Source organism: Ailuropoda melanoleuca, chromosome 1 (assembly GCF_002007445.2).
Source record: "Ailuropoda melanoleuca isolate Jingjing chromosome 1, ASM200744v2, whole genome shotgun sequence".
NCBI lineage: Eukaryota > Metazoa > Chordata > Mammalia > Carnivora > Ursidae > Ailuropoda > Ailuropoda melanoleuca.
The window spans coordinates 100,734,221-100,751,251 of NC_048218.1; the positions used below are offsets into that span (position 1 = coordinate 100,734,221).

The 17,031-nt window shown below is 46.8% G+C and overlaps 1 protein-coding gene across 5 annotated transcripts in view; it reads right to left on the reverse strand.

Moving 5' to 3' along the window:
• The window catches only part of LOC100472458 (schwannomin-interacting protein 1), a 559,220-nt gene that overhangs the window by 111,824 nt on the left and 430,365 nt on the right, over positions 1-17,031 (reverse strand). For 3 of the 5 annotated variants that reach the window (XM_034663788.1, XM_034663784.1, XM_034663798.1), the window contains one exon: positions 9,986-10,681. In XM_034663788.1, the coding sequence (XP_034519679.1) occupies positions 9,986-10,681 (696 nt within the window). Of the gene's footprint in view, positions 1-9,985; positions 10,682-10,899; positions 11,056-11,222; positions 11,437-17,031 lie in introns of those variants that run through there. The other 2 variants (XM_034663796.1, XM_034663794.1) reach the window with 2 other exon arrangements.

Here is a 17,031-nt window from a genome sequence, read left to right on the forward strand (position 1 = left end):
TGAGGAGAAAAACAGAAGGCTAAATTGGTTTTGAAACTATTTGAAAACATGTTATTTTTATAGGAGTTGAGATTAGCCTTTAAGTTCTCTCCTGAGGAGACACCGTGCAGGTTTCCAGAGGTCCAGGCCCTTCTTATTTTAGAAATAAGTTTCACGCTACTCTTTCTTTGTGTGGGGAAAAGGGGGGTACCAGCTCTTGTGCTGCTGGACTTGACATTAAAAAGGCCCCAGCATTTCATAACACAGCAGCTTTTTTAGTTCTGTTTTTATTTTTTAATGCTCTAACCTCAAATCTAAATTTACAACACTGCTGGAGATCTTAGGCATTATAAGGAAATTACCTCATTCCCTTTAAACTTTTTTAGACAGCAAAATTCTTTCCATATATGGCAAACCCAGAAGGAAGCAGAATCAAACGACGTTAGCTTAGTAGTTGCCACGACTTACCTGTTGTTTTGTTTTGAACATGCCTACAACCTATTTGTGAGTGAGGGGACCCCGGCCCCAGCTAGCAGGCCCGGGGGAGTGCCCGTCCTCGTCTGCTCATCACCAGCTGGTCCATGAGGGCACCTGGCCAGGTGCCCTGGTCATCAGAGGGGCCCAGAACTGGATGAGCCGCTTTCATACAGTCTCTGAATTGGTTCTCTACAGACAGGGGACTTGCACACGGATGAAAGACGAAAGAGAGGCAGGCTGAGGATCACAGTGGGGGGGACCCTAGAGGAGGTCGCAATGGGTGTGCACCGCTGAGGGGGCAACACTGGGCCAGATCCGCTCACCCGCGCTCAGGGAGGTCCCGACGGGCAATCTGCTGCCCGGAGACCCGGCTGTGAGGCTACAGGGGTTGCACTCTGCTCTCCGCCCTTTTCCTAGCACCCTAAAACCTAGCCTCATCTGTCTGGGCAAGTGCAGCAGCACCTAGAAAAGCCCAACCCACACAGTGTCTTGCTAGATGCTTTTATTAAAAAAAATAAAATAAAAACCAACTCTGAATAACTCAGACATTCGCTTCCACAAGAAAGATTTTTGAAGGATCAATCATCTCTGTTAGGACATGGGCAATAAAACCCTCTTGAACTGATATATTTGCAGAAATCAGCTGCTGACTAATGCATGGCTTCTTGTAATCCATAAAAATTGAAGCTTTTTAAAAATATATATAGTATGCTAATATCCCAAGGAAGAAAGATCCACAAACACTTTCAAGAGGCATAAATACAAAGGAGTGACTTTGAGAAATGGAAGGAAATAACAAAGAAAAAATTATGAACATGATATTGCTGATGATGAAAAAAAGGTCATTCAATCACCAATAAATATAAAAAATCTGGGTGGAGAGTCAAGGGTATCAGTAGAATGTACAGATACTAGTGGCAATTATTAAGAAATCTGATATACAAAACTGGATGGAGGAAAACTGGTTAACTCTTTTGCTTCCAGTAAGCTTTGCTTTAACTTTGTATCAGTTACAGGCGACTAAAAAATATTTTACAAGTACTTTTAAAAAACCATCAACCTGGAGCTGAACAAACACTGATTGAGTTCCTTCCTATCATCTGAGTATTTTGTGGCCCTAAACCATCATCTTTCGAATTATATAAACTTTCTGGAGAAAATACCACCAAAGTAGGGAAAAATGGGAATAACCTAAAATGACACACACATTGAAAAACAGGGCAGGTGGGGACAATAAGATGAGGTTCAGTATGTGCAGGAACGGAAACAGAGAAAGACAAGTGATAAAGATTGGTGAGAGAACATTCTTGACATAATTTAACAGATATATAAGGAAAATAACATTCCCAAAGTAAAGTGGTAGCCAGAAGCTCAACAAAGAAAATAAACAAACCAAGAACATCTGAAACTATGCGGGCTCTTACAGGTCTGATGAAGCTTGGCTAAGTGACGGAGAATGGATATTACAAGTGTCCTGGACCTGACAGGAAGAATTAGTGATGGCTCAGTTCTACACATTTAAATGGGAAACTAAGACACATCATATGGAGAACATAAAAACTCAAACATCTCTCCTTTTCCTGATGTCCACTTTTCTATTCCTTGTTCTCACCCACATTCTGATGAAGCCTGATGTCCTAGTGGAGACTATTTCGTGGGCTGCTACTGAACTCCACAAATACTTTTCTTTCTAGTTTTTTCTTGGTTTTGTTATTTTCCCCTTTGGGAGGCTTACAATCAACTACTCACTTAAGGCTCCTACCTGCACTTGTGGGTGAGCTGCACAGAGATCTTCTCTCCCCTATCTTTCTGAGCCCGGGCTCGACCTCATGGCCTGACAGTCAACAGATGGACTTTGTGCAAGTGACCTGTGGAAGGTGAGCCCGAACCCTCCCCGCTCCCCTCTCTGCCTCCCAGAACTCAAGCGGCTCCTTGCAAAGTTCTCAAGGGCCAGTCATCCTCTGGCCCCATGACAGGGAAGAACTGTGTGGCCCAGTGGTGGGAAGGAGGCTGGACAGACAGGAAAACGAGCAAGGATGGAAAATATCGTCGACCCAGGGGGAGAGCACTGTTCTGTTGGTAGAAATACAGTGATGAGCTGAAGTCTGCATGGAAGAAAACAATTTTATAATTGTCTGAAAATGCTGGTTTAACAAAAGAAAAAGAGAAACAAACAGTAAAATAAAAACTCCGATCAAGTGCTAAGAAGCACAGTCTACTTCCACACTCGGACAAGCCCGGGCTGAGGACGTGGGGGGCAGTTGAATGAAGGTGTTTAACCTCCACAGACCTATTTCTGCCTTTGAAAACGGTGAGGGTTTGATGAGATGACCTCTTGGATCCTTTCTATCTTTAAAATCCTATTACTTTTCTATTAAAAATGTTCAATTTCATAATTGACACTTGAATTTCTACAGAAGTTATATGCAAAGTAATCTCCTGGTCACTGACAGTATAAAGCATCTTCTATCCCACCTAACAGGTCAAGGAACCAAAAGCAGTTAAGGAAAGCATTTGCAAAAGCCCTTTTTGTTAAAGTACTTGGGACTGAATCTCAAAAGTAAGAAAACAAGACCATTCATGTCTTCAGGGGCAAAAGATCTAGGAGTAAAAACAAATTTTTATTTTTAAATGCAAATGTAATGTCACAGAGTTTAGATAAGCTTTTAAGAAAGAACCTGGAATTATGATTACCAGTGCTTGGGTAGATAAGAGACATACCCATGAAAAGATAATTGAGAATATCAATTGACATATCACTGAAAGAGCCTGGAGGCTGAGTCAGAAATTGACAGGTCTGGTCTGAGTGTTGTCAGGTCTGAGACTTCAGGTAAATCCCTAAATCTTGCTGGGCCTCAGTATTATCATCTTTAAAATGGAAACAAGGACTGCCTTGTGCACATTTTAGGTGTCTAAGGATGGAGTGTGATAACATGAAAACACCTAAAACTAGAAAGTCTTTTTTCAAAGCCTAAGTATGCAGAAGTGGGACACAAGGAGAATAAAAGTTCAGAAGAGCGAGACTGTCAGGTAGCTTCCCGGAGAGGGGAGGCCCTGAATCAGAGCAGGATCACAGGGCAGGACTGCTCCGTGGAGAAGCAAGTGCTGGGCAGTTCTGTGGACAGTAGCCTCTGGACCCGCTCCGAAGCAAAGGGCTCACGCCGGGCCTTCCAGAGTAAAGTAACAGGAATGCCAGGCAAAGGATCTGGAGTTGAAAGTGCAGCAGAGCTGGAAAAGGATGGAGGAAGGTGACAGCGTGTCAGCAGTAAGATGTTCAAAGAGCTCCATGAATGTGTGATGAGAATGTCCACATCTGTCTTTTAGATACGCACCCTGAAATTTTTCCTTAGGACATTTAAAAGGACCGCTATGTGCAAACCAGTTGGTGGGCAAAGATCTCCTTTAGTCCACCTACAACACTTTTTCAAATGTTTCGCTATAGGATGAACCATGTGATGGTAGTTTACATACACACATAGCCCCAGAACGTGTAGTGCACCAGCACACATTTTTTTTTAACCCAACCAAATACTTCTTTAAAGCCGTGAGTACATCCTAATGGATACAGCAGCCTTTGCAGCTCTTAAACAAATATCGGCATAAATTAGAAACACAGGCAAGGAGGGCACTAAACATTTCAAGGTAAAAGGTTGAAGCACAGAGTACATTTAGTCACGGTAGTTTCTGGTTATGATTTAAAAAAAAACGCAGCACTCTCTAATAGGAGTAAGAGAGGGTTGCACACCACACAGAATATTTCCACTGCTGTGCCCCAGGCTGCCAGAGCACGTGACTTATTAAACTTACAAATTTTACAGTATTTTGTAGGAGTAATAAAGGCCTCTTAATTCAGTCTATAAAAATGGGAATTCCTATAATTTAAACACAGCCCAAGTAACTGCAGAAACAAGCTGCTCAGCCATTCAAGCTACTTCAGGGGAATTGTTGATGGGGAAGGAGGACCTGGGCTGGAAGGCTTATCGAATAATACATTGAAAACAACCTGTAATTACTACCATTCCAGCAAGAAATGTAGGCAATTTAAAGTTTGCTACTAGTTAATAGTACCAACAAATAGAAGGACAAATTATTTTCAAGTACTTAGGAAAAAACTTCATCAGGAGAATTTGCTTTCAATTAACACATTGGTTAAAATTATTCTTATCTTCTCATTAAAAGAGTAAATGCACCTGTCACAGGCACTAAAAATAATAAAACCATAATTCAAATGTGTTGGGTGTACAACTAGAACTCTTCTCTAATTTAAAAATGGGTATTTTTGAACAATGGGTGTAACGACTGCGGTTGGGTGTAAGATGTGATCCTGGTACTCTCTCACTGTTTTAAGAGAGGGAAACAATCACCCCAGTCACCTGAAGAGAGATGTTTTGCAAGTCCCCGAAGACACAGATGGAACAGAGCAACCAGTGGGAGAGGAAGCCAAGGTTACACTGAAGACATGAATAATCATGGTGACAGAAGCATAAAAGGGTGCAGCTTCCTTGGAAAACAGGCAACCCCTAAAGCTGCCTACCATATGACTGAACCCTTCTACTCCTAGGTATTTACCCAAGAGAAAGGAAAGAATATGTTCCTACAAAAGAATGTTCCCAGCACCCTCATTAATAATAGACAGAAACTAGAAACAACTCATATGTCCATCAACAGGGAAATGGGGTATGTCCATAACATGAAACACTACATAGCAACAGAAAGTAGTGAGCTATTGCTCTACACAATAACATGGATGAATCACAAAATAATTACATGCCGAGTGAAAGAAGCCAGACAAAAACGGAGTACATATTATATATTCTACTTACGTTCATTTTAGGAAAAACAAGCTAACCTACAGTGATAGAAATAAGACCAGTGGTTGCCGAGGGACAGGACGGGGAGACTGCAAAGGGGTGTGTGGATACTTTTTGGGGCGAGAGTTACGTTCATGATCTTAATTTGGTGACGGTTTCACAAGCGTACACGTATGTCAAAACCGATCAGATTGCACCCTTCAAAGGTGTGCAGTGGATTGTCAACTCTACCTCAAAAGGTAATTTTTTTTTTAAAGAATCAAAAGTGGGAAAAGAGGGAGAAAAAAGAGGGTGAGTTTCCATAGATGTAATAGGCTCAACTTGCAGGACCACAGACCCCGAGGAGAGAAAACCTCACAGAAAGATGATTGAGAGAAAGAGGTGAAATAATTGTCTATTTAGGAAGAGGGGTACCTTGAGGTAATGGGTGCCCCCACCCCACTTGGCCATGTGGAGGGGAGCCCTTAAGTAGGGAGAAGAGTGATCTGGAGACAAAGTAAGATCCAGGAGAAGCACATGAAAAGAAAGCGGACTGTTTGGGTCTGTGCTGAGAAGAGGGAAACTGGGTTTCCCTAGGATTGCCCAAGCCAGTTTACCAGTCATAGTGGGCAGGGAAATGAGAATTTAGGGTGAATACGAATATCAGGAAGCAGGTCTCTGTTAAACTTGCCACAGCTGGTTCTAGATCTGACATCAAAAGCACCAATCCCCAGTATCTTTCTTTACTCCGTAACTGTGTGTGGCCCTTGATGCGTGATGAAGGCCCAGGGCAGGACTGTGAGAAACAGGTGGATACCAGAGGAACAGGGGCTGGCCAGCCGGGAGGGGGTGCTTCTGGGAATAATTCTGGTTGCTGGGTTGAAGGGCTCCCCCTCCTCATGTGTATGTGTCAGGCATTTGTGCCAAGCAGGAGGGAGCTACTGGGGATAAGGCAGTGAAAAAAAGAAATCTTGCTGCCCTCAAGGCTCCATCAAGGAGGAGGTTGGGCCACCTGAGGCCAGGCAAGTTTGTCAAGCAGGACAGCAGGATGGAAGGTCACCAAAGTGTTCCTTCAGGACATCCTCTGGCACCTCAGAGCCCTGACCCCAAAGACAGTTCCTGGCATCATTCAAGCCCACCCTCTTCGGCTGACACTAAGGGAGAGATTAGCTGCTTAAACCCTTTCACAAAAACAAAAGGTCAGCCCTAAGATTTAAATCCCACCTAAATGTTGTATGTTTTTAAATTTGCCTCTAAATCTTCCCTAGGTTAGGAATGGGTGATGGTCAACACAATTTTGAGATCTCATCCTTCCTTTTGAAGTCTTGCTGCAGCCATCATTCCATCAAAACAAACCAAAACTAAACCATGCCTGTGAGAAGAGACATAGAAATAATGAGATTTTGATTATTTCTTAATTTACTTAAGTCCTTAATATTTACCAGGGAAGCATAAGAGGGGACTTGTCATTAGGAAACCTAGGGAGGTGGGAGCCTCTCTCCTTCTCTTTTACTTCAAATTGTTTTTAGTCCTAAAATAAGAAAAAAAAAAACTTAGTCTGGTGTAAGAAGAAAGCTTTCTCTTGGTTACTTAGTGGGCCCTTAAGCAAATCACTTAACTTCAATGGGCCTCAATTTTCTCAGCTGTTAGACGAGGGGGTTGGCTTAACTCTTGGGCATGTGGGCCTAATAAACCATTCATTCATTCATTCATTGAGAACCTACTGCACCCCAGGCACGATCACAGGCACTAGGCTACAGCAATTAAAAGAGAAGCAAGAGCTCTATACTACAACTTGATTCTAGAGAAACCAAAAATGAAGGGGAACCAAACAAGATAATGTCAGGTAGTGATAAGCACTAAGAAAATACACCAGAATGCTTTACTTTACTTGGGAGAAGGTGGTCAGGGCTGTGAGAGCTGAGTAGCCTGGAAGGATGGAAAGGAACTGGCTACTTGATTCCCAATAGAGGCAACCCTACTGGGGGTTTTCTGCCAGGTGGGAAAAGCTTATTTGGTTCTTTTCATAGGTAAAGGAGACTATACCCCTCTTTTTCATTTTATATCTTTCCTCCCAGTAAACTGTATTAATTCCATTGATATACACTTTTTATTTTCATTTTTACTTTTTTAAAGATTTATTTATTTATTTGACAGAGAGAGTGAGAGAGAGAGGGAGCAGAAACACAGGGAGCAGCAGAGGGAGAGGGAGAAGCAGGCTCCCCCGCTAAGCAGGGAGCAGGGTGTGGGGCTGGATCCCAGGATCCTGGGAACTACCTGAACCAAGGCAGACTCTTAACTGACTCTTAACCGACTGAGCCACCCGGGTGCCCCATATACACAACTTTTTAAAGAGGAGCCAAATTATTTGATTTGAAAACTTCTTCTAGATAGGCTTTCTTTTCTATAGGACTCCTTTATTATTGTCAAGTTTCTGTCCTCATAGTTATAAATTCTCCCACTTATTCCAGGCAGGAGTAAACAGGATTTAAGTCAGTGTAATTTTTCAAATTTTATGATAACCCACAATGAGAAATAAGTTTTACATCATGACCCAGTGTATAAAACCAAAAGTTTTTAAAACCAAGCTTATTGTAACTACCTGCAATGGATGGCAGTATATTCTATTTTATTTCATTTCTTTTTTAAATGCTAAGATGATTTCATCAATAACTTACAGTACGAAAAACACTATTCTAAACCGACACTGGCTAGTAATTTTGTTATTAACAAACCAAAAAATGGTAAAATTGATTAAACAACCTCAAAGGCTCTCCCCTCTCCCTTTTCTCTGTACACATATTTGCTTTAAAGAAATGGGTTCCAAATGGGTTCCAAATTTCTCTGTGTAACTTGTGGAGGAAATGCCCAAAGGGGACATTTTCAGGGGGACGGGGGTGGAGGGAGGGCAGCCAAAATATGCAAGTTGCTCAACAGGTGAGGAGACACCTTTGGTTTCCAAGATTGCCCAGGAAGGAAAGATTCATAAAGTCTTCACAATAACAATGAGGCTGTGGGTGTATGTGTGTTGGGGGAAGGGACACTGTTAAGTAATTCATTAAATTTTAAGTTCCTAGAGGGGAGTCAGTCTGCACCCTTACCTTTCCTCACCATAATTCAAGTCTCACATGGACAGACACGTAACCGCAGCTCGGAGAATCAGACCTTTCATTTAGCACATAACACACAGGTGCTCAGTCACATTTTTTTAAAATAACTTTTAATAACAGAGCTCATTGTCATCATCAAATCCTAACTTCGCGTGTACACCAATTATTATATTCTCCTGGCATGTAAAAATGTCATGCAATAGTAAATGAAATGTGTTTATCTTCAAGTCATTGTTTAAGTCCAGGGAGCTTAATCACGTATTTTTCTCAAGCACTAAGTGGGAAAGGGATGTTTTCCATTGCAAGGTATTAGAGAGAGGATTGGCTGTAATGGAAAGATTCCACATCTGCTAGTGGCCATGGTAAACAGCTGGGATTAAAATGAGTGTGTAAATTTAATAGGTAGTTTCTCAAGGGACACTAACCAGTGGGCTCTGTCAGCCAAGATCTCTGTCTGATAGAAACTGTGCCAATTTCTCTGCAAACCGCAGTTACTGTCCTCACCCCCGAAGTCAGAAGTGCATGCACCCAATTTCCAGTAGCCCAGGGCGCTGGAGCCGAAAAATTACACCTGCAAGCCAGCCTTCTCCCACACTGCCGCACAGCTGCCACACACAGAAAGCAGCGCAGTGAAACTGTGTGCCCTCCGGCCCCATTTAGGGACATCATTAACGATTTCAAATTACAACTGTTGCTTTATCTCACAACAGTGATAAACAGCGGAGCTACATTCATGATGTTTTTCTTTGAAGTCATTTACTTGCTCCCCTCTCAGGGGCAAGAAAGATGTTGAGACAAGTGCAAACCTGCCAGAGCGTCTTATTATAGATGCAGCCCTCCTTCTCTCGCTTTCTGTTCCACATCAGCACCCCTCCCTCTCGGGGTTTCCTGAACCGAAGCAGCAGCCTCCGGTAAGGAACTGCAAGGGGCTCCTTTTCAAAACAAGGAGGGATTCACCGGAGAGGCTGAGACGACAGAGGCAACAACCACTCCCTCATCCTAGCAGGTCGTCACCCCACTCCCCAGGTCAAGAACGGGTCGGCCTTCAGAAAGGAACAAAGTCTTAGAGGGGGGCCGTCACCCATCCAAATTCAGGAGCATCCGCTTAAACGCGAGATGTGACAAACCCTGCTGCCATACCGGAGGTGTGGGCAGGCGAATGTGAGCGTGTGCACGGGGACAGCCTATATATAGGCGAGACAGGAGTGGTAACGAAGGGAGACCCACCACGGTCGACAAAGCCACAACTATGACGACTTGAAATACCACCCGCAGGGCACTGGCTTCGGTGCCAAGATCTCCCCGGATTTATTTTCAGGCAAGTGACTCACAACCTCGTCTCCATAAGTAATTCCATTAAAATGAGTCGCCGGTTCCACTAACCCGACTTTCCGCTGCCCTCTGGCTGCCCCTCCCGCCTCTCCGCCCAGCGGGCAAACCCAGACAGCTCCCAGACTGAGCAACCGTACCCCAGGGGAGCAGAAGGCAGGCTCTTGGGCCCGGCCCCCACCCTCGGGGAAGGATGAATGGGGCCGGAGGCGGGTGGGAGCGCCAGGAGGGCGCGTGCAGGCGGTGCGCGGGGTGTGTAAGCGTGTGTGCGCGCGTGGGCACGCACCCCGGCCAACTTACGGAGGTGGAGTTGGTCCTTGCTTGGCCCTGGTTCCGCACCTCCTGCTCCCGGAACTGCAGTCCAGCCAGATGCTTCTCCAGTGCCTCCCAGTCCATAGGGGGCACCGGGGGCTCCTCCGGGACGCACGTCCCGCCGTCGGTGGGCTGAAGGCAGAGGACCCCAGCGGCCGGGCCGCGGCCGCCGCGTCGGCCCCGCGTCGGCTGGGGCTTCTGGACCGCCCGGCGGGGGCCCCGTGAACCGCTGGGCCGGCCGGCCACCACCACCACGTTGCCATTGTGCCTGAGGTCCTGGGGGTCGTGCGGGTGGAGGTTGCCGTTGGGCACGGGAGGCGGCATGACAGTGGTGGCGCCCTTGCCCCCGCCGCCGCGGGTCCTGGCGCTCACGTCCCCCGGCTCCCGGGCCGGACAGCGGTCATCCCGGTACCCCCGTTCGTCGCGCTCGTCTTCCTCTTCCTCCTCCTCCCCGTCCTCCTCCGGCGCCCACTCATCAATCACCTTCTTCTGGTAGACCGGGAAGGGCTCCTCATAGTCCTCCAGGGCAGACACCAAGTCCAGACTGCCCCCCGGCGACGACGAGGATTTGCACTCGGAGCAAGGGGTCACTTTGGTGGAGTTGGACTGCGAACTGGCGCGGCTGCTGCTGCTGCTGCTGCTGCCGGCGTCACTGCCTAGATCCATCCCATCCTCTCGGTAATCCTGGGGTGGGGGGGGAGGAGGGGAGGAGGCAGAGAGTGAGCTGCCAGGCCGAGCCTGCTCCGGCCCCCGGCCGCCCGCCGCCAGCACCCCGGCCCAGTGCCCCGCGCCCGCCTAGCCGGAGGTGCGCCCCCCAAGGACGCCTGGGAACCGGAGCCGGCACCAGCCTGAGGCTTCCCTTAGCCCACCCCCTCTCACCATACTTCCTCCCAGTAACTAACCCTCAAATTAGCAAAGGGGGTGCCCAGCCATCAGTGCGGACACTTTCCATAAGAGGGGCCCCGGGGCGCGCATGGACTTTGCTGTAACCATTTTGCTCCGGGCGCGCCCCTGCACCCCGCCCCAAGGATTCTCCGAGAACCAGACACTTTCCCAGGGAATTATAATTCCCTGGGGGCGGGACCGAGAAGAGGGTGGGCGGCTACTGAATTCGCACTCGTTCCGGGCCCGAGACCACCCCCCANCCTCCCCCCCCCCGGCCCCCGCCTCGCCCCGCCCCCGCCGGTGGCGGGGAGCAGGGCTCTGCTGTCGAGCTGAGCTTTACTTTCTAAGGAACCGCAGGCAGCTCGGAGGTCTCACTCCCGCCTCCGCGCCTCCCTGACCGGCCCCTCCTCGGCTCGCCGGAAGGCTTGGGGTGGGGGGCGCTCTCAGCTTGTGCCGGAGAGGCTGGCTCTCGCCGCCCCCAAAGGTGTGCGGGGCCGGTGCGCGGCGGCAGTAGCTGCAGGCGCCGCCGCCGCCCTGGCGGAGGGAGGACGCGCCCTCCCGGCGCGGAGCCGGTCCCGCCACCGAGCATGCCCAGAGGCTGCCGGGCGCGGCGTAGTCCGCTCTCCCGGTTTTCGCAGCAGCAGGCTGGGGCGGGAGGCCGGGCGGGGATGGGGTTGGAAAGGTCGGGAAAAGGCCAAGGGAAGGGGGCACGGGGCGTTAGGGATGCCGACCCGGCCAATTAACAGGGGCGGCCCCTGGGGAGGGTGCTGGATTTTAACCCGCAGACGCACTAATATTTTCTGGGCGCGTCTCACGACCTCTTTCCGGGGCTCGTTATCCACCCTAAGCCTCCCTGTACCCCAAAGCGCGGGCGCGGCGCATCCTAACCCACGCGGAAGTCCCCGAGTGATCCGGTGAAGGACCTCCCCCCACACACACGCGCACAGACACTAGCCCATGTGGGAGCCCGAAGTGACGTGTGCTCAGTGGTCATGCACCATCATTTCCCTTCCACCTTCCTCGGCCACTTCCTCTCCCTCCACCGCCCAGCTCCAGTCGCCTTGCTGGCTCCTCTTCCAAGTTCAGGCTGTGGGCGGAACCTGTTGCTTTAGCTCACGCTTCCTTCCCCCTCCAGGCCGCACGCTGAGGATGACCTCAGAGAGGAGTGTGTATGGGGAATGGAGGGGTTAAGTGTAAGATGGAACTGATAACCTGGAATTTTGGAGGAGGATCTGTTCCAAAGGTTCAGGCGAACCTCTGAGGGCCCCTTTGGCCACCTCCTTAAAGGAGGCGAAGAGGTGGGTATCAGGTGACCTGCTCCTGGCACGTGCACTGGCTCTACGCCCTCAGATTTTCTGGAAACCGAGTCAAAGAAACATATGCTGGCGTTTTCAGAATACACACTGGTTCCCGAGTTTGGCAGCTGGTCTAATTAGGAACAAGGTTCCACGAAGTGAAAGATACCAACACTTGAAAAACATAGATGGGTCATAGAACACCTTTTCGAGATTAAGAATTTCCTGTGAACCACCGAGTTCTGACTTGTAAGAACTGGTAAACTAAAGAAATGCCCTCTTCTCTGGTGCTTAGGAAAAACACCACTTAGAACTTAAATGTTCTCTCACACAGGCACAACACTGTGAGGTGATTGATGTGGCCACTAGCTGGGGGAGGGAAAATCCTTTCACACTGCATGCTTGTATCAAATAACCATGGCACACACTAAATATTTACAATTTTATATGTCAATTATACCTCAATAAAGCTAAAAAATTTCAAAAAGACAAAAAACCAAAATCAAAAACCAGCACTTAGTTTTACAACAGAGTGGGGAGAACCAGTTTCCCTGAACTTCCAGATTTGGGCTGTTACTAATTATTCCTAGTAAATTCAAGCCTGGATCAGGCCACTGCCCTGGCATTGCAACCTCCAGATGGAGGAACAGGGGAATGCTTGGAATTCTTTAGCAGGGAGTGGCTGCCACCCTGACATTTCTTCTAGGTCCTAATTGGGACTTGGTGCAGAGACCCTTTGTTTAAGTGACTTCAGTGGAGTGTGACTCTTTCCTGTCCTAGGTAGGCCTGAGCCTGGAAGATAAACTAATCTTTTAACTTGTCTGGAAGCAGCAATCCTATAAATACAGGAAAAGGGGCCATTGGTCTGGCCCCTTGACAGCTCTTCTGTAAAACAGGACTGATTATAATTTAAAATGTCTTTTACGGTAACATCTGTAAACAGCCTGCCTTGTGCTCCAAATATGGTTTGATTTTGAGGTTGCTGTGAAACACTGGGTCAGCCGGCCGCCCCGCTGTGGGATGGAGGTGATCCTGAGAGTGTGCAGAGATGTGGGTAGGAAACCTTTTGTGTTGGGAACTAGATAGCTGCTTTTCAAATCACCCTGTGATTTGGCAAGGTTTGGGTCAGGAAGAGCTCCTTGCTCTGTGGCAGGACACAGGCAGACAGATAAGTATTGATCAGCTGGGGAGATGATGAAGAGTTGTGGTCTCAGTCCCAATTTTGAAACATTAGGACCTCCTAAGCCACCCACCCAGACTCCCGCTTGGGCTCCGACTCATCCCCCTGCTGCCCAGATGGTCTGTGTTCGGGGAATGCAAAATAAGGCCTTAGAAAAACATTTGGCAAGGTAAATCCACGGCCAAAAATGCACGGCATTTCAAAGCCAAACAGAAACCTCTTTGAATTATATGTCCTTTTAAATTATTTTCTGACCAGATATTCTGGATCAGATGGGAAAGTACCAGGTTTCCTTTTTTTTCTTTTCTCTTCATGCAAGGTGCCTGGCTAGCCCAGTTTCATGCTGTTTCCAGCTTTCCATCTCCTGCCAAGAACTGTCCCATTTTGGAACAGGAGGCCCTGCCAATTCCTAGGCCGGCGACAGTCTACAGATATGTCCGGCAGGATGGGGAGATGATTTGGAAAGTGATTGAAAGGCCCTGTCTTCCTGTTTATAGGACTGTTTTCTCAGGTTAGAAGCTTGGGGCTTATAGACTTAGATTTGTGCCCTGCAGTCTTTGTACATTAGACATTAGAGATGTGAGTCAAGTGGGTGTCACCAGCACCTTCTGCCATCAATCACCAAGTCCTGTCCCTCTGGAATACTCACTGCTCCCACCCCAGTCTAGACCACTCTGTACTGAAATTACTGAACCGTCTTCCTACTACCTGTGCCCATTGTCTGCAGGCAGCCAGAGTGCCTTTCTGAAATGCAAATCTGAGCCAGTCTCTCCTGGCTTTCTCAAAACCCTCTTAGCTCCTCATTGCTTCTAAAGGAACGGCTTCCTGTCCAACCTCCCCCACCTTCTTTTGGCAAATTTCTCACTATCCTTTAAGTCTAGGTTTAAATGTCACTTCCTTCTGGAAGGCTTCCTGATTCTCTATGCCCCCCAAAAGGGATCAGGTATGTTTCCCATGTTCCTGAGACACTCACTGCACTTATCACACACGCTGTATTGAGGTTGCTGCTTAATCTCTGCTAGACTCAAGAAAATCATTTTATGTCAAGACCCAGGCCCCACATACATATAAAAATATGTGAAAGTTTCATAAAACCCTTGTTTTGTAAAATCCTATCCTAATTCATTAAGAACAAAATTGGCCCACACATCACCATTGACTTTTTAACCCTTAAATCGATCAGGGCTCCTACTGTGAAAAAAAATACTCTAAATTCTGTGACAGGAGGAGTTATTTCTATTTTGTTCACGGTAACTGGAACGGAATAGAAGCTTCGTCCATATTTGTTGCTGGAATTATTAATAATAACACTGAATTCATTTAATTCTCCAAAACTCTTATGAAGAAACTAGTATCCCCATTTATAGGTATGGATGCTGAAAATAGTAAGGCTAAGTAAGTTGCCTAATGTCAAAAAGCGGGAAAGCTAGGCAGCATAGCCAGGATTTGGACCCAGGTAGCTTGGCTTCAGAATCTTCGCTCTTAGTCACTCAGTGAAAGGCTCCATGCCCTTTGGCCTGCATGCATATGGATAGATTTACCAAGCAAAGTGCCAGGAAGGGTCTCCTTCTAGCAACTGCAAAGGAGTCCTCAGTCTCCTGCCCTGCAGAGGCTCCTTGGGCAGTATTTATGTCTGTGCAGAGCAGAAGGCAGCTGGCAAGAGCAGCTGCTCTCGTCTGCTCACACACGCCCCACCTCCTCGCCTGTCACCAAGTTCAGCAATATGCAGCAAGCTGGGAGCCTTACTTGTGTAAAGGCAGAGTACAGACACCTCAGAAAAGGAAATTTCACATCGTTATGAGCTACATGCTTTAAGTTGCCCCCCCGGAACAAATCCTTTAAGAAGGTAGCCATCATGAGATTGGGATTTTCATTTTTGTCTTAAATAGAAAACCAGAATAATACTCAAAGGGTAGGGATGAGAGCATGTTTCTCAGAGGTCAGTGCTATTTATAGAATTTTAATCTGTCAGGGCAACATGTGAGAAAAGACATGACTGAACTATTTAGATCATAAGGAGTGTAGATAGCTGGGAAAAAGGTTTATTTACAAAATTCCCAGACTGATTCAGAAATGATTGCCCCTCACGCTGAACCTTCTCTAAGTTTGGCATTTAGAGTAATAAAGAAATAGCTGGCAAAGAGGTTGTATTTCATCTTTATTACATGAATTACATGCAAGTCACAGGCAGTACACAGATGCTCTCCCATTTCATCACCTGAATTTAACTACACGGGAATATTTAACAGCACCGTGGGGCCAAGTGTCCTGGATATAGAACATCTGGGCTTAGTTTCCAGCCCGGTCTCTAACCAACTTTGGGACCTCAGTTTCCTGACAATGGGGCTAGACAGCGCGACCACGGTGTTAAGCAAATAGGAAGATTTAATTGAACAAATGAATAAGTGAATGAATTAACAGGTTTCTTCTACCCTAAAGACCCTTAGGATTTCATCTTAGATACTATGGGAAATATGGTATAGACATATCTCTCAATGGTTTCATCACCTTCCCTGTTGGGAGATAAGAAATTGGTTTCTCCACTAATTCAAAACCAAGGTCTACATCTCCATGAGGCGGTGGAATGCACTGGTATTTCTCCTGTAGAGCCAATGGTTGACTTAACTTTTAGTCTGTATGTGTAGATAGTTTGGAGATGGATCCTATACTCACTGAAAGTAATTTTTTTCTTTCTTTCATTTACAGAACTCTATCTTAATGGAAAACATCCCTTTAAAATACATTAACATCTTAAATGTTTTGATTCTCTAGAAAACCATGAGAGTGCACTTCTTTCCTGCATTTTCCTCCATAAAATTGAAATGGCAAAATCTAGGCAACCTCAGCCCTTAAAAGATAGCTCCAATGACCTATTTTCTAAACCTGAAACCAGGACACTTGGCTTGAGAGATACTACAGTGCTTACAAAAAGTAGGCGGATGTATGAAATGAAGATTACTCTAAATAAAGTCGATAGGCATTGGTGAATAAGGCAACTCTAACTGCAGCATGGGACGGCGTCTTTATCAGGGAAAAGTCACACAGAGGTGTCAGTCAGGACCTCAACATATGGCCACACAGATTGTGCCCTGTCCGGTGCCAGGAGGATTGTGATCTGCACCACAGGAGCCTGCCAGGAGGAACTATTTGGCACGTTTTGCCTAGGTGGCAATGTAAACGGCGCCCCCTAGGGTTAGGCAGTGCACAGGCTGCACAACAGTACACAGAGGCTCTATTGGAAGGAAATTGGTTTTCTGTTGACGAGACTGGAAGAGGAAGGCTGCTGTTCTTTTCCTGATAAAGTCATACCTCAGATTGGATGGCATTGACAAAAATTCAACTTATTTAAACTCTCGTCTTTGTTCTTCCAGTAGTTCTCTGTCATCATATTCTATTCTGCTTAAGTTCCTGGCAATTCTTGAAAATGCACATCTGTAAGCAACTCTGAATTTAATTTTTGGGCTTCATCGAAGGGCCTACGTTACATAAAAGGACATTTAGGAAAAGCTAGGGAAGTTTGCAGACTCACTGAGTGAGCTCAGGGAAGCATTACAGGTGCTAGGCACTGAAACCATGGGCATAGGCCCCCAGGATGAGCTGAACTGCCTCCGCAACTGTGGGCCTTGTGCTTTGACGTGCGAGGCTGGTCAAAGAGAAACACGCTCACAGGATGC